General features: G+C 40.8%; 1 protein-coding gene across 1 annotated transcript in view; it reads left to right on the top strand.

The window, feature by feature from the left end:
* Window positions 1–22,018, top strand: part of LOC311001781 (glucosidase 2 subunit beta-like) — a 139,155-nt gene that overhangs the window by 93,916 nt on the left and 23,221 nt on the right. The window contains exon 12 of the mRNA XM_083992938.1: window positions 2,433–2,522. Within this exon, the coding sequence (XP_083849064.1) occupies window positions 2,433–2,522 (90 nt within the window). The remainder of the gene's footprint in view (window positions 1–2,432; window positions 2,523–22,018) is intronic.

Consider the following 22,018-nt stretch of genomic DNA (forward strand, 5'->3'; position numbering starts at 1 on the left):
TTTTCATCCAGGAATATTTCACTTTTTTAAAGGGATAGTTCAACATTTTGGCAAATTAGCCCATTGCCATAATCCCTACAGTCATACCCTTTATTTGTCGGTGCAAACTATTTTTAGAACGGTGGAGCAGAGCCGCAAGCTGCTCAGAGCTGCACTATGGAAGCTAATGGGATTTCTTGGTTTCCTTCATCAAACTCATCAAATACACAATCCAACAACTCCAAAACGTTGTTTTAGAGGTGGTTTTAGAGGTAAATTCTAAGTTGTTTTAGAGGTAAATTCATTCAAAACAGCTGGTAACCAACAAGGTAACAAACCTACTCCTATGACCATAGGGATTATGGCAATGGGCCAATTTTCCAAAATGTTGAACTATCCCTTTAAATGTACTATTAAGACATTTAGATGATTCTGTAGCATCGTGTTCAACCACACGCTCACACACTCATGCCTGTAACAGCTGAGAGGGAAAAACAAAAGGCCTGAGCGTGTCGGGATGAGACTTCTTTCTTCCCCTCAAATGTTTTCACAGAGCTCCGAGCCAGCCAGCAATAGCTGATAAGTAGCTACCGCGGCCCTAAGGCCCACAAACTGTTCATTACAGTACAGAGAGAGGAGGGCCAACCACAGAGATGGCAGTTACCAAAAGGTCAAGATCCCCCCCCCCTCCAAACAAATGCCAGCATGAGCGGGGAAAGAGATCTGGCATGACTTCAGTTGCTCCATTTCTTCTCGTCCACCTTGCTCCGATGGCTCCTGGTCAAATTACTCACCATCATTTATGCGTGTTGGAGCACTAGATATGTATTTGCTTTCCCCCATTGTTCTCCTGAGGCCATGTCCTTTATCAGTATGTGGACAGTTATGTGCTACAGCCGTTGTGTTTTCATACCTTTTGGAACTGGGGGAAAAAAAAAAAAAGTCCCTATCGTATTAGTCCATACCTTTTCATTCGTTTAGCGTTCTGTAAAGGGCAATTTCTGGGAAAATTGACTCAGTGCACGAGTGTTGTGACCCCTGCCCCACTGAGAATAACATGCACACTATGTTACGCAACCTGCATTGGTTTTCTGACCCCGAATCACCCCCCTCTGCTACACTACCTTATCAACCTCAAGCGAAACAATCACCCTCCCTAAACATTTGTTAACCCCATTAGCAATTCTGGGTTATGAATATGATAATTAGGGCCAATGCACCGTTAGAGATAGGGCTCGGTTTCCTTATTTGCGATTAGCGAAGGAAAGCAGCCCTCACCAGCTAAGATAATTGGACACACTGCATAGAAATGGGCTTTAAAGGGCCACCTCATCAACATACTATCCAAGAAGTCAGTCACTGAGAGCAGAAAGGGAAAATAAAGCGACATTGTCAGCACAGTTAGGAGTCATCCAGAAGTTATTACAGCTGCTTGTCACACCCCATGCATTCAAAAACAGCTGTCTTTTTCATGAGGAAAGGAGCATTCGTGTCGCTGTGCTACTACTACTACTAACACCATTAAATAAAGTAAGTTAAGGCTTAAATGAGCTGTCCACACCATGAACTTGTAACAATAAAGAGGCAAACATCCATAATGATGAATGATAGTAAAACGTGCATGGACACTGATTCTAAGGGTGAGCTCAATGATTGTATCACCTGATATCTTTATTATTCTGTCTATTCTTATTTTGTAGAAATACTTCTGACTGGCTGTCAATGAGTCTGGTGATACAGTTGTCTGTAAAGTTGAAATGTGGACTCCACCGACCATAAAAAGATTTTTAAAGTTGTCATAAGTTGTTGCTGTGGATGGCCCGCTACATCTAACCCTTCCTGTTTCTGTTTAAGATCTTGCTTGGTGTCACGAATCAGTAAAAACTTATGGTAACACTTTATTTGACGCCTATCTCTATAACGCATTATAACCATATTTATAATGAGTTATAATGCAGTTATAGCACTGTATAACTATAATTATAAACACTCAAATGATCATAATGCTTTATAACAATAATCACAACACACTATAAAGCATTTTATCATGACTTATAAGGTCAGGTATTATGATACGTTATAATTGTTTGTAACTCAATGACAATGCCCATATCGATAATACATTATAAATATAGTTATAATGTGTTATAATTGCCGTATAGACGTGTGTAACTATCATTATAAATACTCATATATTACCATAATAACAATAGAGCATTATAACTCTAATACTTGACCTTATAAGCCATTAAAAAATGTTCTGTTATGCTTATTGTTATAAAGCCTTATGGTAATTTATGATTGTTTATAACTATAGTTATACAGTGATATAACTGCATTATAACTCATTATAAGTATGGTAAGAATGCGTTTTAGAGATAGGTGTCAAGTAAAGTGTTACCAAACTTATTTCCACAATTTTCTATGTAATATGTTTACTTTTGTTTCCCCAGTGATCTGCGGAAGAAGGTGGCCATAGACTACGGACCCGATTGGGAGTTTCTGTTTTTGAGCGGCCAGTGTTACAAGCTGAAAGTATATGAGTAAGTTCTGACAGACTTTTCTTGACTTTTTGATTTATATGCCTTTTTTTTTTTTTTCGTCTGGCATTAATATAGAATTTAGCCCTAAGATGTGTGGTCGCATACAAAAATACGCTTTTATTCTAATAATGAAAAACACACACTGTCAAAAATGCATTTTCATGCCTTTCACAATGAATTGTTAAAGCTTTTTATACTTATGCGCACTCTCAATAATGGAAATCACGGAAAGCAATTACTTGTGCAACAGCCGTGCTCTGCAGGAAGCCATAAAACTCAATAGATAGAAAAGTAAAACAGTTTTAAAGATCACAAAATCAATATGTTAACTAGAAGCTGGAATCCATCTTATTTTGTGCAACTGTACTAAAACAAATTCTATCTGTAGCAAATGTGAACCATCTCAGTTAAGATCCACCATTTAAAGTTGATAATTTGTGAGCTCCAAGTCACCCTGGAGAAGCCAAGCAGCTAAATCAACTAAATTTAATCAACAGAATGAGCTTCTTTTACTCTCTCCCGCTGCATCCCTATGGCCCCTGCTGGGGTAGAATCTGTTCTCCTCAGGATTGCTTGCCAGCTGGAGCTTTAGAAGCCTGTGGGTGGTTGCAGTTTTGAAAGAAAATTATCTGAGATCTGCACTGCAAATACATTTTTTCAGATATCCTTGGAATCAGTGGTTTTCCCATGCCCTTGTACGCCAGTGTGATTTGTTTGCTTAGTTTGCCATTTATGAGGCAACATCTTGAGGAAAAGGAAAGTTGCAGTTCTTGTACCCAGACCAGAAACTTCAACTAGAAAAAATGTACCCGTCTTTTTTAGTGTTGGATAACAACACTGCATGATGGTTATGAGAGGCTTTAAGCTGTGGAGGGCATTCTGTCGTACTGATCCTCATTTAAATCATCATTTAAAAAGCAAGTGGAGGAGAGCTATACAAGTTTTTGTCAGAGCAGTCAAACAATGACCTCCATGATGGACGAATACTACCCCTTTGTTTCTCAAATCGAATACAGTGGTCATTGGTCATGCACTTACCAGAAATGACGATCGCAACATTCGCCCATTGAATTGAGCTACTGCTGCTAGCCATCACTAGCAGACGAACTGTAGCTTCCGCATTTAACTGGTTATGGCGTATGTTTGTTGTTCATGCGTGTTAAATTGTCAACACTGTAGAAGACTTTAGCATTAGATGTGTGGTCAGAGGCTTAACGAGTTGTAAATATTCGCAAAGTGCAACAGCTAGCATTAGCTCGGTGGGTAACGTTAAGCCGTTGATAGTCAGCCACGGACACCACACCGTATCGGCAGTAATTCAGTTCAGACGCTAAATTAACCCAATAATGTCTTATATGCAACATAATTGTACAGTACAGCGTATGGTAGTCCCTTCCCTTTCGCTATCTAGCCTACTGTAGCCAAGATGGCGATCATTAGCATTCCACCCTTTTCCACCGTTTTTAAACCCCTCCCCCAAACAGATAATAGTAGCTAACTTAGCAACCGTAACCAGACATGGCAGGTCACAAGAGAGTTGTGTTTTTAAAAAATATATATATCAAAAGAAAAACTAGTTTGAGGATTAGATTAAACATTGTATTTTTCTCCAAATATTAGCATTATTATTAGCATTATTAAAATTAGCACTAGCTAATTGTGTATAGTGGTAACTGGATCTTTGAAGACAAAGAGACCTACAGTATTATCAGCTGAATAAAGTGTGGGGTTATGGGTTTAAAGAGCCGTGTTCACAACCTGTCTGGTGTTTCCCTCCTGTGTGGAAGCCTTTCCTGGATGTTAGCAGAGCTACATCCTGACAGCTGATGACACACTCACTGAAAGGGTATCCTGGTAACCACAGTGCGCAGTTTTGAAAACTAACCTCTCCAAACCAAAAAAAAAAAAATGTTTCAGCCACAGGAAACTGTAGCACAGGCTGTAATGAATAACAGTCTTGTAGGTTTAATCCAATTCTTCCGAGCTGTATCAAGTTAGGGTCTTTTCTCTCAATCTCCCACCCCCAGCCTTCTGCACAGAAAACACACACTGCTGCGCTCTGTTACCTCTCTGTCTCCGGCCCATTGGCATCATACACTGCATGTTATTTTCCATCCTTCAAATCACCGAAGAGCACAATATCCACCAGTGTTAACTCAGTTGAAGGTCCTTTGACCCACCAGCACCCTCTCAGCGATGTACCAGCTTCCCCTCCCTGCCCCCCTTTCTTCTTGCCATTCGCCTTGAACCGTGATCCTGAGAAGACATGACATTGACAGACACATAAACCAACGGCTTTCTATAGCACTCCCTCCCATGCCCTCGAGTAGTGAACTAGCAGAGCTACAGTTCCTCTCCAGTAATGGAACAGAATCGCACACTTCTCTCTCCAGCTTCTTCATCATCGGGTTGAAACCATCTTACATCCGCCCTCCCTGGTGTTTAGATCTCTCACGTTTGATTAAATTGCTCCCTCTGATATATATATATATTTTTTTTTTTTTCCTTTGACTGGCAGCCAATATCGGAAAAAATGCCTGGAGTCATAAAAGTTTCCTGAGCTGAAACGCTGCCTGTCTTTAATATAACTAATAGCTGTGCATTATTTAAATGAGAGGAACTCAACTGGTGCTGGCGTGGGGCGTGGGGCGTGGCAGCGAAAAGACTTTAAATTGAACGAGTTGAGGATCAGTTGGCGGCGGGACTGACATGTGGAGCAGCTTGGTTTATTGGAGTTGGAATCACCCAATAGCTTTGATGAGATGCGCAGGAATTGAGTTTGGTCGTGTTTACTCTTAGACAGTAAAGGCCACAGTTGTTCATCTCGAAATTTCTCATCGTCCTCTTTTGTCTTTGCGAGGGAGGACTCGCTTCTCCGCACCTCTTTGTGGAGTTATTTCCTCAGCCTTGCTTCATGATGGTGCCGCGAACAGAGGAGGCTTGAAGCTTTCTGTTGTTTGTCCGGGGGAGAAAAAAATATATAATTACTTTGATTTCAAAGGGGGGAAACAGCCTTTTGTTGTTGAACACTTTCAAGTAGAATGATTAACGGCGAGATGAGAAGCTAAACGCTGTGTAGTAGCACTCCGCACATTGCCTTCTCATCAGTTTCTCTAAAGACCATAAACAACATGAATAAAAGCTAAGAGACAAGGCTTGTTTTTTGGTGCATTATCATTTAATGGCATTTATTGCTATATTTTCATGCATCTCTTTCCAGCCCAGAGTTAGCTTTTTTTTTTTTTTTTTTTACATTGCTGTACAAGCAATTGAAACCCTCACCTCTGAAAATGCACCCATTAAAAACCCATGTATTTCCCCTGAAATGGTCTTTAGGGTGCTGGTGGGCTCTTATCGCGAGTCGGGAATTTAAAACGCGGGCTCCTGCCAGTGAATCAGAAATAAGCTTGGCAATTCAGTCAACACAGCCTGGCACAGCATGAAGGAAGACACCCTATAATGAGTTCTCAGAGGCGGAGTCCCTACCTACAGCAGAGTCTAATATTCCTCCTGTGGATTTGTTGACACTCCTCAAAGCAACTTAAATCGAAGGGCCATGATTTATGCAAGACTGTCAGGTCAGATTGACTCAGCCTCCGCTCTCGTGTCATTAGAAAGTACAGCACTTCAGTGAGTCATGCCCGCCACTGTGGTTCAGCTTTGACAGAGAAGAGAGAAGGATAACGCAGCACAAGTGACACTTCCAACTGTCTGTAGAACATCACATGGCCTTAACAGCGCGCCGGGTTCTTCCAGGGAAGAAAGAGACTCCGTCGGGCTAGCCTAGAGGGAGCTGTTTCAAACCACGGCAAGGGCGGGTGGCGTGGAGCCCTACATGTGTCTGCTGACTGCGGTGAGAGCAACGTGGAAATGAAGAGCCATATATGTGGTAGATTTCATAACAGCTGCACCATGAATAATATCTGGTTGCAAATAGGGGTTGACAGGACCATTGGGATCTTAAGAGAGTAAGTTATTTGCATTCTGCCTGTGGATGGCAAAGTATTTGTCAGGAATTGAAACATTTCAGTGAAGCTCTTGCTGGTAATGATGTTGTTAAGAGCATGTGTCATTTCAGGTTTCCCAATGAAATGAAGGAAAAAAAAAAAAAGTTGCTTTCAGTATTAATGCAACTTAAGCAGTCGTTTCCAGATGCCGCGCGAGGGCCGACCGCTCTTAGAAACCGGCGCGATGCCATAAGAGCAACTAACAGAGGCCACATAGAACAGCAGACAAATGCATACATACGCACAAATGAAAAGAAAACCTTGTTTGTCCTGGTTTATCAAAGGGACAGAGAGGCAGGAGCCCTGGATAACCGTAATTGGAATGCTGTTGAAATAAAGTGGTCGTGCTGCAGTGGCTGCTTATGCAAGTCTGTGCCTTAGAGCACCAGCACTTTTCACACCCAGTAGCTTTCAAATTATGATAGATGTGGCACGGACACTGTTGTTAAATTAAAGCATGAAATTTAACATTACTCTTAATCAGCTCCTCATGCAATTAATTAACTCCAAAAGGTCACATGTGGTCATTTGTCAATAACAGAGGGGGCAGTAGGATTGCATTAATCTGCTTTAAAGGTAGTGTCACAGGAGATCTGACATGTTAAAGAAAAATAAAGCCAATATTTTATCATTTTTCACATTAAATGACCCAAATCAATAATATCTTAGCCCTCTGCCTGTGGTAACCCCAAATGAAGACATTCATCCTTTAAAACACATGTACTTTCATTAAAAAAAAACAAACAGACATAGGCTAATATTCCCCCTAAACAGCTCCACATTGTGTAATTCACTCAAACAGGTGTAAGTAGAGCATTTGTTGGGGGCTGTTTTCAGCCGGGGATTTGGTGTGCTAGCGAGTATCTGCGGCAGCAGGACTCAAAATAAACATGACAACAATGGAAATCTATGGCACAGAGGAAGATGCTATATCAGGCTTTGGCTACACAGATAGTACTTGTTAGGAGAATCACTCTGTTGTCGGTTTTGTTCATTTAATTGGAAGACATAGAATATTATTTCAGAGTTATTCTTTAAAACCAGTAGAACTTTTACCATCTTTTATAACTCATTTTACATAATTATGATGAGTAATTCTTTTACATTTAGTTTGTAATGCGGCGCTTTTCATCAAAACATGTTTAGATTAAAAGCTCAGCCTCCTCCTGTGTGTTTCTGCAAATCTGTTCCATCTTTCAAGTTTCTGTTTAATTCCATTAGGTGAACTGGTGCAGCATCTCTGCTGTGAGCTATTTATTTCTCAGAGTTTGGTGCTCTTAATGTTTCCTGCAGACCACAAAAGCACAGACAGTAAATCTTCCAGTTGAATCGCTGCCTCCTTCACCCGATTGTGATTCAACAAAGCCTTTGGCCGCGGCGACGCCGGTCCCTTCCTGTAGGCAAGAGAACTAGCGGGGACTGTGCCCAGTCACCAGCAGGGGCGACCATCTGAAGTAGCAGGAGCTCTCCATTGGTCCAGTAGACCGGTGGGTTGGCAGGGAGTGTATGTGTGTCTGGCGGGGTCATATAATAATATCTCATCAGTCTTTGTTATCCTGACAACTTCATGGCCAGAGAGTTGGACAGAGTATCTGTGGGCTGTGCTGAAATAGTGGGTCAACTTTTCATATCTTGTTTATCCCAGCTTGTTACAGCACACCAGGACTTCCTGCGTCTGACTCAGAACGAGACAAATTAGAGCCAAGTTAATCATCTTTATTGTTGTCATTCTTGTCCTAGTTTTTTAAGTTTTTAAAGAAGCTCGAGTTAAATTTTCAACCCATCGCTCCTGCACAGGCATTATTACATCTCAGTCCGAGAGAAGACAGACCTCTAAAAACCCAACCACCAAAACACTGGCTGCAATTACTGTATGTTCCATTTCCTGTGCATGGAGGTGACCATGAACCCAGAGTGGAGCCCGCCTGCGTTACGTGTGCCTGGGTCAGCTTGGCCCAAGCAGACGGGTACCTGCGCCAGTTTGGACAAAAAGGTTTGTTCATATTCAGGATGTAGTCTGTGGGCAGTAAGCTGGAAGAGTCGCCTCATGCACACTGCAGTGCTTCCTCCCAGGTTCAAGTGGTCACGGACGCATTATCCAGTGAGCGCCAAGGCTTGTAAATATCCTGTGTTCACCAGGTGCTACCATACCTTATGACTGCACCTATACCTGAAAAACTTAACTGCTCTTTCTTTTTAATGTGGAGACCTGACACCTTTATGATTCTGTTGGAAATAGGTTAGTTTGCAGCATGGTTATTACCTTTTTTTTTTTTCTTCAATTTTATTTTAATTGCCCTTCACTTGTGTATATAGACACAAAAACAGAAAGGTCCTTAGAACAATGCTTGAATCACAAAACCACAAAGAACATGCAGGACACCCAATAAATAAATCAATTGATTAAGTTAAATTTAAACAATATAAGAAAAAGAGCATATATGCTCGCCACCACTGCCAGGACAAACGGTTTACATAGATAAATATCACAAATACAAATGCAAAGAGGGCTGCTGAGTGGTACCAGGTGGGCACAGTTTTAAGTTTACCCAAGTGCATCAACAGTGGATCCCAGACAGAAAATAATTTGTCCCTAGACTCCCTGAGAGTGTATTTTATTTTCTCTAACTGCATGAATTGCGTTCAGTTACTAAACCATACAGATACTTTAGGTGGATTTTCTGATTTCCAGTGTAATAATATTCTATGTGCAAGCAGCGCTGTCAAAGCAATGATGTCTTTATATATTTTCTTTACTGTAGAATGTCTTCTATCTGTGGTACCGAATATGGCCATTGTTGCATTGGGTTGGAGATCAGTGGTTATTACTGTATCTTTAATAAAAACTACTAAAACTAAATGAAAAGCAGCTTTAGAATAAAAAAAAAAGGCGTAATAATGGAAAGAAACTACAAAACCAACTAAAACTGACTAGAATCACTGACATAACCGTCTTCATTTACTTTGTATATAAGCACAAGTATAAGTCAAACCTTGATCTGTGATACAGATGAGAAAGTGCTTTGTAATGGAAGTTGATGTTCTGCCAGATCAGTTGTTTTGACAGGAAACAAATATGCTGTCTGACATTTTACTGATATGTTCAGGATCAACATAACTGTGATTTCAAATACATTAATTAACAACACATCCCTGTCACATTAATAGAAAATGTAACTATGTCTGCTATGACACAGATATTCTGTTACAGTTTAGTTAAATGGAAACAGTCGTCTAGCCGCTGCCCTTCCCTTTGTTTTGGACAGAATGTGGGCCAAAGAGATGCATTTAAATTTTTAAATTGGTTTGACCTAAAACAGACAATGAGATCATCCAGGTTTAACATAGAGACCCGGGAGAGAACAAGCACAAAGTAAAAAAAAAATCAATAAACTTAAAAGAGAGACAGCGAAGTGTCTCTGTGTATAAAAATTACAATCCCAATGTTATGCAATGTTTATATTATATTTCTTTTCCTGCTGTGTCTCACTTATAATTCCTGCTGCGACAACCTGAACCTCCTAGCGAGCTCGACAGAATTTATTTTATCTAATCAAAACTAATATGATCTAATTCGACAACTGCAAGAATTCCAGCAAAGTGTAATTACTATCCAGCACACGGTGATGTTTCTTTTCTTCTTGAGGATCCATTGTAATAATTAGACATAGTTTTTAAAGGTTTCACTTTCAGGCATTTCATTTAGCATCTTGTGAGACATTAAGGTTTTTTTTTATTTACAGAGGAGTTAAAGGGATAGTTCACCCAAAATTCAAATTTCACTCATTATATCTCATACTCTACTCATGTCGACTAAGGGCTGGGAGTCCTCCGTGCCTTCTCTGAGTTACGGGGGGTTCGCGCAGTAGTATTTGTCCATATAATGGTTGTGAATGGTGTTCACTTTTCTTCGTCCAAAAAGACACACCAAAAAACATCCAAATACCTCTATACTGCTCCTCTGTAATGTCCCTCTTGTATTGAAGCCCCGACATGAGAAATTGTTCCGAAAAAAATTAAATAAGTCTATATTTTAAGCTTGTTTGTAGCGGAAGCTCCCAGTGTCTCGGTTCACTGCTCTTCCTGTGAGATTTGCACTGACCGGCGGAACAATTTCTCATGTCGGGGCTTCAATACAAGAGGGACATTACAGACGAGCAGTATGGAGGTATTTGGATGTTTTTTTTGGTGTGTGTTTTGGAGGAAGAAAAGTGAGCACCATTCACAACCATTATATGGACAAATGCTGCTGCATGGACCCCCCCGTAACTCCGAGAAGGCACGGAGGACTCTGAAAATTCTCCCAGCCCTTAGTCGACATGAGGGTGAGTAGATAATGAGTGAAATTTTAATTTTGGGTGAACTATCCCTTTAATGATGGTATTAGCACACCTACAGTACAGTATGGTGCTTCTGATCTAGTAATCAGCTACCTTCAGCAATATCTGCATTGAAATGGAGTTAATAGTTTGGTGTAATTTGAAGCACATTATTGAAATAAATCATCCTGATCAGTTTATGGCAGCGAAAATAATAGTAAAAGAGTGATATTTAACAGCCAGGCCATCCACATCTGAACTCTTCACCCTGAGAGAGACATGTCTGCTGTGTTCATGTTCAACACACAGACGGAGGCAGGAGGTAGTTATGTAGTTCTGCTTCACCTCATCGTCTGACATTTGAAAGGGAGTAATCTTCAAATGCACACTTAGAAATGAAAATAGTAGTCATGATGGTGCCGTCTCATCACCTATAGACCAGAGTGCATGGTGTGTATGCGTATATGAATTGAAAGAAGAAAAAAAAACCTCTGTAAGCCCTTGATTGACCTCAGCCTGGCTCCACAGATTCACCCTCTTCTGTCACATCAGCCCATTATTTAAAAAAAAATGTTCTCTCCATATTTGCCCCTTCACTTATGCTCCAATCCAACATGTTAGATTTTATAATGGTGTTGATGCTGATCTTATTGCAGTGCCTTGGTGTCAGCCATATGTGAACAATCTGTTCACAAATCAAGCTGTAGTTACAACTGTCTCAAAAAAAAAGAAGGATTTTTTGTATTTAAGCATCTTCAAATATAGTTTCAGAAAAGACTTTAGTCCTTTCAGCCCCACCTTGTGATCTTAGCAATCAATTATTTCCATGACAACTGACAAGACTCCAGCTGCTAATGAAGATCTCAACATGTGGTTGAAGACTCTAGAAAAACCAAAGGGGGGGGCGTCGTGTTACAATTAAAGGCTGCAGGCCTTTTATTAACTCCTTAATAGTGTGTATCATATGTATTATGAGGCTCAACAATTGTGCATGTACAACTGCAGTTTCCGTGGCTGGTGGAGCCATACAACCATGAGGCGATAATTCTAGCTCAGTTTTAAAGTGGGAACTCTAATTATCACCTTAAGTTATGTAGAAGTAGATTCCCCAACACTCCTTAGTGTTAAGAGCCGTGTTTTTTACACCTTTGAGGAGGAAAAGTGTCAAATATTATTTTCAGCCAACTTGCTCCACACCTACGTAGCATCCTTTACATTCTGCTCTGTATTATTGTACTGTATACCACGTTATGGGAAAGGTCCCTTTAGGCCCAACGAAGAAAAAGAAAGCCCTCTGATTGTTTTCTTTGAGGTCGCAATGGAAATTGTCTAAAAAGCTCCCGGCATCTTTTCAGTTATGTAGCTTCTGCTCGTGAAACTAATGAAATAGTAATAACATGACAACATGATCTGATTACCAGCCGTGGTAGAGAGGCTGCTGGGTTTTTTTGTTTTTTTTAACCTTGTGTGTGTGTGTGTCTGTGTGTTTCTAAAGACACCAACTGTGGCAGGAACTACCACAAAGGTATTCTCAGCGCTCTAACAAATGTGTATGTGTCTGTGTGTGTTAGACGCAGCTACTGTAGAGGTGTGGAGTTGAGATGTGAACAAAGGCTGCATTCAAATTCCAACAACCACATCAGAAGCTGTAATGAGTATCAGGTAGTTCCTATATTATAAGTAGCTATTGTGTCTTTCACTTTGTGTTTGAAGACGGGTGTGGTTCAATCTGTGAATACTGATTACTCATGGGCTGGAAGGTCAACATGTGGGAGTTGCGGCTGGTTTATTAGTCTATTTCAATTTATAATATAAAAAAAAAACAGAACTAACATGGGTATTTATGTGCAGTGGATTTCATTTTTGAAGTGCCATTATTCCACAATAGATTAATATATTAGCAGAGGTTTTCAAGAGCCATACAGACCAGCTGTTGTCCCTTAGTTCCTATCATATCTTCCACATCCCTCAACCTTCACCTATTTTGAGAAGAAAATAACGGCAATAATAACGTAACATCTTGAGAGATGGCAGGGAGAAAGCAGCTTTAAATGATCTGCCAGAGGCTATTTGCTTCATTGCCCTTAGTGATGGCTCTAAAAACTAAATTGGCTTCAAGTTTGGCTTGTTTTGTTTCCCATTTTTTCGCATATAAATGGAGGCATCTTCTCAGGGAGAGAGGCTCTTTCGCTCTGTGTTATTTTCTCTTTTTTTTTCCTGGGTAATTTGTGTGGGAAAGAGGTCTCTACTGTGCATTCACCTTCCCTCTTCTTGTTGCTTCACAGAAAGCATAATAAGATAAAAAAAAAAAAAAAAAGAAAAAAGAAAGAAAAAGAAATGTATATCGTATATCAACCTTGTGCATTGGCTCTCAGCTTTGCATGGAGAATTTCAAGGCCAAAATTTGATGGGCTGTCAGGAAAGCGAACTTCAATCAGACTCATGGTAAAAACACCATACAGCGTTTTATTCAGACTTGAATTTGTGGTTCGCCATGTGGAAAATGAAGGTAAACTGAAAAATGGCCTACTTTGAGTATGTCTTCTTTCTAACTGGCTCTAGAGCGAAGTACCAGGGTCTTTGAGCAGCCCGCAAACCCTCCACTCAAGTACCAAGTGAAAGAAATTGCACTGACTCAACCTCACAGTGATAACGATGTCATTTTAAATAGTCTACCTAATATCAGTCCTACTACTGGAATTCGATTCCATAATTGCTCTCGCGGCCCGATGAGCTGACCATTCGAATTTTAGCAGCACTAAAAGTAAAAACTGTCATTGCAGCTGTACTTTTTTTTTTTTTCAATACTTTCAGTGTAGGAAAGAGATTCAAACACTGCAGAACTTTTTCACCATCAGGACATAAATCAAAGTGCCTCGCTCCCACCTTCATCTCCCACAGTAGGTTGCTCTTATATTAGATACACTCCAGGAAAAATGTCCTCTGTATAAAGGCGAAGCAGTTTCTTTGTAAAATAGAAATAGGCTCTCTCTTATTACATAATGAAAGCACAGTAACAATAGTTATAACAAAGCAGTGATTATAAGTAATGGTTTAATAAAAGCTGCATTGGAAGGCGTTAAATCCCTGACTGTAATGTATTGAGCAGATAAAGCTAAGTATGCTAACTAATTATACACGGTATATTTATGCAGTTTAATTTAAATGTGTAGTTAAATAGTACATTATAAGGAGGGCCATACTGCATGTGCTGACCAGCTCTAACATTATGACACTGTTATTTGAACAAACACTATTGTGGTTGAAAAAAATTAATCAGTGATTCCTCATATTTTATTTATCTTTACAAAACTTTCTGCTTCAGTGTGTGTGTTTTGTGCGTCTGGGAACTAACAACAGCAACATTTTGATTGAAGGCTTATTTAATACTGAGTCATCCATATTTCTAAAAAGAAAAAAAAACATACTGTATTGTAAGCGCGCACGTAAACTCTCTTCTAATTTCCAGATGTCACATTGATTCACTGTAAAATAAAAGAAAAATCATTGCAAGCTGAACTAGAAGAGAAAAAAGCCACAAACAGGAGCAATACAATATGTTGTGGCATGACTAGCTCTGCATTTTTGTAAGTTCAACTCAAACAGGAAAAAAAACATAACTCACCTCATCAGCACTTATCCGAGTTTAGTCCAGGGAATGCCCTTTTCCAGGTGCCCATTTTATTCTTACCGAGTGTGTTAAAACAAGGTACACAGTGTGCTCTGCAGGTTTCACTGTGAGGGCTACAATCCATAATAGGTGTTTGTTTTCTGTTTGATGGGTCAGAATATACTTTAACTAGACACAGGCCTGAGACACCGAGAGAAGGAAGAAGTTTTGGTTCTGCAGTGTACCTGGCTGTAACATTGGTGCAGTTGCAACTGTAATGACATTTCAGCAAGGTATAGACTTGTGGACACACAGGCTTGAAGCTGGATCTGCTGATTAAGGGAGGGACAGACACAGACAGACAGACAGACAGGGAAGGCAACAGAGATTTTGGGTCTGTCCCATCACTGCAGACCAAACTAAACCTACAGTACTAAACCTTGAAAAATATCAACCTGCATCCAGTATTCTGCATACAGTGGAATCCACTATTTGACGCAAGACTGATAGTCTCTACAAGGAATGTGTTAAAAGTCGTCTGTTACAGTTTCAATATAATTTCAATAGTAAAAAAAACAATTGAGTAACTTTCAATTAATTAAAATGAATACAACTTCAATATGTCTCAACCTCTTGACTTAGAATAAATTATTGTCATTATTTATAGAATGATATAAAACTTAGAGTACGGTACATAGCAGCTAGAAAATAAGCAGCTGTGCATATGGAACATGGGAAATAAAAAAATAAGGCCTGATGGTGGCACAGAAAGTAAGATCAAGAGGTCATCAAATCAATAGGATTATTCCTTCCAGATTGTGCACAACCTTTATGGCCATCCATGTCGTTACTGATGCATCTCAGCCTATGGGCATCATTTTGTGTAGTGATCCAGACAGTATCCATGACCAACTCGTCTGACAGGTAGGCTACCACAGTCTGCAGCTAACACAGAGATTGTGCCAAAAAACAAGAAAAGAAACAGTAAGTTTGACTAGTACATAGTAAATAATATATTGTATTAATCTTTGATGGTTACTCATTTAATATTGAAAAAATTACCTAAAATAAACAACCCACCCCCACATCCGGTGCCGCTGCAGACAGACGCAAGACAACCTTGCTGCCTTTACAAGCAGGTCAGATGATTCACTGTCGACTCAGGGTTTAGTCAGAAATTCTTCTAGTTACTTTAGGGCTACTGTGTGTTCAGACTGATTAAATCTGCTAAGTCATGGGTGTGCCAAGTGTTAAAGAAGGGACATATTTGTGTTTCCCAACATTTTAGATTAGTAAATGATACTGAGTTTAATCCAATACGAAGCTGCAGCCAAACACCTGGTTAGCTTGGCTTAGCGTAGGCTATGTACCAAAAAGAAGGAGAAGCAGCTAGCTGAAGATAACAAACAACAGGTTGTGGGTTCAACATGGAAATAGCTACAGCATGTTTGTGCGACTATTTAGCTGGGTGCTGTGACATCCGGGTAGCTAGGCTAGGCTAGGCTAAGCTAACTTTTTCCCTAGTTTGTTGTCTTTGTTCTAAGTTATTTGGCGTAGCAACTTCCCAAAAATGTCAGTGTGTACTCCATTAAAGGTGACATGGAAATATCACTTTTTGAAGGCTCCGTACCTTCCGCCCCTCAAAATTTGAGAATTGACAACAACAAAAAAAATGTAATTTGCAGACTCCCAAGGTTGAAATCCTTGTGGTTTTTACAAGCTGTCCACCCCTACCTGTGAGTACCGGTAGAGGGGGCGGGGTGAGCGGGGGCTCATTTGCATTTAAAGGGACAGGCACTGAAACCAGCCGTTGTGAACAGGGCTGTTTTGAGTGGATGAAAAGAGCTGTGATCCTTGGGGTATTTTGACTGAAGCATCTCACAGACACTTCTTTAAGACACCTGGGGACTATTTTAATTTGTGGGAAAAGGGGAATAATATGTCTCCTTTAAGTCCAAGCAAGCCATTTGACTGGACAATGTTTTGTTTCTCTGGACAAGTAAAAGCTGTAAATATCATAGTGGTAACAGTCTCTCGCTTCTTCAGCACACACACACACTTTGCTACTTCTTTTTCTTTACTAGCCTGAGCTGCAGTAACGCAGAGAAACAAAAGAGCCAGACACATTGTCCTCTCCAAACGATCAGTACATGCATTTAATTTCTTTTCCATTCAATTTAGGCAGATGTTATTTGCACATATTGCCGCTTCTGCTACAAGTTCCTTTGTTTTTCTGTAAATGTGACTGTTATTAGCATTTAATTGCAAACACCTTGTGCACTGCCCGAATAAGGTGCTAAAGCAATTAATTATTATCTCTCACAATTGCTCATAGCTCAGCAGAAAGAGGGGCTTATTTGTTTTGGAGTTTGCAACACTGTGTTTCAATGGTGTGTTTCTAACAACAACATAAACGCTCTTTGAGACTCGAGTGTTACACGTCATTACCTTCTCTGACCTGCAGTATTTTCAATGTAAACATATATATAAACTCACTTTACATATTAACACAGGCCTTCAAATATGGGGTAGGTACTTTTCCTTCTCCTTGGTAAATAATGTAGAAGTATCACCAACAACATGACGGCTTAATAAATATAGAACTCAAAGCGCCTGCAGTGTAACCTGTTACGCAATGTTGATGTTTTTTATTTTGAAAGCCGCTCTACTGATAAATGTGTTGGCTCTCCATAAAGTTTGCTACTAAACAATTAACCACGTCACTGTACATTGCCGAGTCACCTCCGACCTCTGGCCTGCCAGCCGAATGAACACAGCGTTACCTGTAAACCAATTAGCTAGTGTTGACGTTGCTGCAGTTTGCAGTGTCACCCTGCGTGAACTCCACCCACGCCGTCACAGAGCAGTCTAGTGGGAGAAAGGCCTAATTGCTCTCTCTCTCTCCCTCTCTCTCTCCTTCTCCCTCTCTTGACTCGGTCTCCATGGACTCAGGAATAAATATGCTTATGTCTTTTTTCCCCTGTGAAAACACAAGTTTAGTGACTCTGTTAGAACTCAGAATTGACGTTGATAACAGCGTGGGTCCAGTTATCGTAGTGTTCATTGTTATTAGTAGTAACTGAACATCTGGTAGCACGGGGATGCGGAAACTGTAACTCCCTTTGTGAAAATGTGTGTATATATATATGTATATATAATTTTATTTTTATTTATTATTTATTTGATTAGGACATTGCATATTAATCAACATGTCAGCCAGAGCATCGATGTAAATATGCCGGAGTTAGCATAGTTGCTCATTCACAGCCGTTGTCCTAAGGCAAGTCATAACATACAAACAATATACCAGTATACAAATAGATAAAACACAGTTTTACACAAAAAATAGGTCCCAATTCACATTAATTCCCATTAAGAGTCCATATAGAAAAATAGAAAGACAAAAAGTTACGTATGAGAGCAGGTCTGGCTTGCTACTAACCACTGTTTGAGGGTCTTTTTGAAAGTGGTGTAAGTGGCACAGTCTCTAACGTAAGCTGGTAATATGTTCCAGGACTGTATATACAGTAACAGTATATTATCAAGAATGTTGTTTTTCTTTCTCATCGTTTTATTGTTTTTTTCAACATAACATAATACATCTGTCAACTTGTGTCTGGCTCTTATTCCTATAACACTGAGATCTTATATACATACATTGTAACATTCACACATACCTGTATGTATAAATACACAAAGATAAAGAAATGAAAGAGAAATGAGAAATTAAAAAAGTGATTACAAATTCACACACTTATTATAAATTAAGTTAAATTGTTACCGGTTTGTTTAATTTCTTATGTCAACAGTGGTTTCTGTTTTAGCATACATAGACTGAGATAAGTGTTATCTCAATTTATTTCATTAATTTGCTCTCGCTCCACTTCAGCTCCAGAATTCAGCAGAATTCTGAGTGAACTAAGGCAACGGTCCGAACCAGTGAGGTATGAAATACCGCCTCGGGGCCTAAGTGGTTGCATCTAAGATATTTATTCTCTAACCGTGTACCTTCCAGCTTCAGAACACCTGCCGAAGATTGACACAGCCGCACCGACTTATTATGGCTGGTGTCAGTGCCGCATTGTCAGATGGTGACAGATTGAACGTGGGGGAACAGGGAGAGAGACTCAGCGTGGAGTTCAGGACCCAAATGGGAGGATCACCGTAGTCATTTCTGATCTGCTCGCTCGTCGTATAGCCTTCTAATTATTGTCAAAGGTTTAATCAGTGAGGCCCAGCAGGATTTATCTCCTCGTTTCTCCTTCCTTTCTTATCCTTTGAATCCTCCGCCCAGTGTCCCCCCGCTTTGTCGCGCGTCATCATCTGTCATATTTGCGGCCTGTTCGCTCGGTGATTCATTTGCACGGCGTCACTACCAGCTCGGTCTGATTTTTCTCCCACTCCCATTTTGCCCACTTTTAAAAAAAAAAAATTTCTTTATCATTATTGCTTTTCATCCTTCCCGTTCTTTCCTCTCCTCCTGACTTTGGCTGTTTCTCAGCCTCACATTTCCATCGCTGTCAGCCTCTTCTCCCCTCAAAAAGCCTTTGTCACCCGCCCGTCCATCTCGGCGGATATTTCCTCCTTCGTGTCACACACTGTGCTCAACTCGCAGAGGATAGCTGGGGACAGTTTGTGTAAATGTACTTGTTTGACCTTTCTGCGGCGTCCCGTTTATGTAATGGAGGCGACAGAATGTGAAGTGTCTGTCTCGGAGACAGACAGCTAATCAACCTGCGCCTCCATCCGCATGTTGGGCTCGACATTTCTAATCTCTCCGAACTTTTTCTCTTTTTTTTCTTCCTCTCTGTCTCTGTCTCTCTCGCTCTCTAAACCATCGACACGTTTTCTGTGTTGCCTTGCCTGCTTTTGTTTTCTCACAAGCTGCCACATGGAGGCGAGCATCCAAGGTCAGATCACAGTGCCCCCGCACACAAATAGCCTAGCATTTTTTTTCTTTTTTTTTTCTTCTTACGTGTGTGTGTGCAGTGCTGGCGTGTCAGCAAAAGTGGGCAGGGATGAATGGCTTTGCCTTGAGGGTAAAAGAGAGGGTGATAGAGAGGGGGAGAAAGGTAGAGACATACAGAGGAACTCCCCTATGGGACTCAGTTGATTGCTTTTTCACTGCGTTACCCCTTTTTTTTTTCCTTCCCCCCTTTCCCTCTCTTCGGTATCCCTCCGTCTATCAGTGCCATCTGTTTCTGGGCTCAGATGAGGATGTTTGTTGTTGCTGAAACACCTGCTTTACAAACTTAATGAATCTAGTGGCGTGTATAAGGAACAATAAAGCAGGTGTCAAGAGAGCGTTGTGTGATTCATTCTCTTTCTATGTCGCATGGTGAGGTTATTTGGCTAATTTGACATTTTATTTTGCATTTCGGTGCTCCGGCCGAGTGTCCATTTCTATTTCAAATCCAGCGGTTATGTAAGTTCTCTCAGGTACTTCAGTTGTGGGTGTTCGGCGAACTTATAATGCGATGGTTGCAGCTGACTCAAGGTGTTGAGTGTCCTTGATGAGGTCAAGGCCAGCTGTGAAGAAAAACCTTTAACCAATCCGTAAGCTCGGGGAAAGGAGACAAAGAGGCTGCGGGCTCCGTGGGCAAAGCGGCGTCGCTTCGGCAGCGGTGGTGATGGATTAAGAGGTCGCGGAGGGTCGCTGAAATTTTCATTCATCCTGAGGGCGACGTGAACGCTTGCATCACATTTCAACGCAATCCATCCAGTCGCTACTGAGTTATTTCAACCGAGGTCAAAGTGGTGGCCGGAAGAGAGAGGTTGACAGCAGATCTATAAAAGACACATACGTACATATACTATATGTGTGTGTGTGTGTGTGTGTGTGTGTGTGTGTGTGTGTGTGTGTGTGTGTGTGTGTGTGTGTGTGTGTGTGTGTGTGTGTGTGTGTGTGTGTGTGTGTGTGTGTGTGTGTGTGTGTGTGTGTGTGTGTGTGTATAGTTTAGGGATAAACTACTGTAGTCAATGACATAAAACCACTATGAGCACAGCCCAGTAGGAACCATGCTGCACAGTGTCAAATTCCTCAGAGGGGCAATGGATTCTCAATTGGCTTAGTCATGGTGAGACACATTTAATTCTACTCTGAGCTGTACTGCTTACTCTGCAGTCAAAAAAGATGCTTCTGTTATTTTTTTTTATTTTTTTTTTTTTCCGGCCCTTTATATCTGGCGGATGGGAGCTGGGGCATCCCCATCAAAACATACAGTAGACATGGACAGATAAATGAAAGTCTCTGAGATGAGAGGCATTAAATGCAATCGGCAAACAAGCGCATGAGCAAAAAAAAAAAAAAAGATCTCGGCCAGCCAATCACTTACCTCTCTCTCCCACTATCCCCCCCTTTTCTCTGATGTTCATCATTTTCTTTTCTTTCATCTTGCTTTTTCTCTCATACAGCTTTTGATCCCCCCCGCACTTCCCGGCCCACATCTACTTACGCCATTTTTTTTTTCTCCCTTCCCTCCACCCTGCATTTTTTTCCCTCTCTCTCTCTCTCTTTCTCTCTCTGGTTGTGGTTGTCTGGGCATCCTATGCTCTTTTATAACAGACACTGTAATGGTTCAAATGTCAAGGAAAAAAAAAAAAAAAGCCTTGGCTCCCGATTCGCCCCTGTCGGTTTCACCATCAAGGTCTTTGATCAGTCTGTTACTGGAGCTGGTGATGGCGCTTGTACTCCAGCGCTATATCCAGCGAATGCATTAGTGATGGTCTCTGCTAATTGCTAACTCCTCCATACTCGTCTTTCTTTGCCGTGGTGGAGGAGCTGTGGGTGGCAGTGTAACTGGTAGCTCCTTGTCAATCTTCTGTCCCAGTAGGTTGCCGCTGAGCCCAGACAGTCTCACTCTTCAGTAATTCCGCATACTGTAGTAAAACACTGTTTGGTGCTGGACTGTGTGTTTACTCACTCTACTGTTGCTTGTCTGCATTTAAGTACTGTGTTGTTGTAACAGTTTATACTGGACTGATGTCTGTGGGCTCTTGGTGGAGCAGATGCAAGCTGGAAACATAATGCTGGCATATCACTGCTGCTGTAATACGAGCAACTTTTAAAGGAATAGTTCAACATTTTGGCAAATTGGCCCATTGCCATAATCCCTATAGTTTTAGGAATTAAAGGAGCGAGCTGCTCAGAGCTACGCTACGGAGGCTAATGGGATTTTTTGGTTTCCTTCATCAAACTCATCAAATACACAATCCAACAACTCCAAAACGCTCTGGTGGACAAGTTGTGACCTGCACATTCACCACACTATGAGATAATAACGGAACGTTTTGAGACAGAGTTGTCGAGTTATCTCGAAAACGACTCCGTCTCGTAACGTTCTGTTATTATCTCATAGCGTGGTGAATGTGCAGGTCACAACTTGTCCACCAGAGCGTTTTGGAGTTGTTGTTCTAAAAATAGCTTGCACCAGCAATTAAAGGCCAATTTGCCAAAATGTTGAACTATCCCTTTAAAGTGTGTGCCATACAACCAAAACAACAAGCTGAAAGACACTAAAAACATCCATAGAGCTAGGGGGTACATATATAGTTTTTCAG

Source organism: Trachurus trachurus (genome assembly GCF_905171665.1).
Source record: "Trachurus trachurus genome assembly, chromosome: 18".
Lineage (NCBI taxonomy): Eukaryota > Metazoa > Chordata > Actinopteri > Carangiformes > Carangidae > Trachurus > Trachurus trachurus.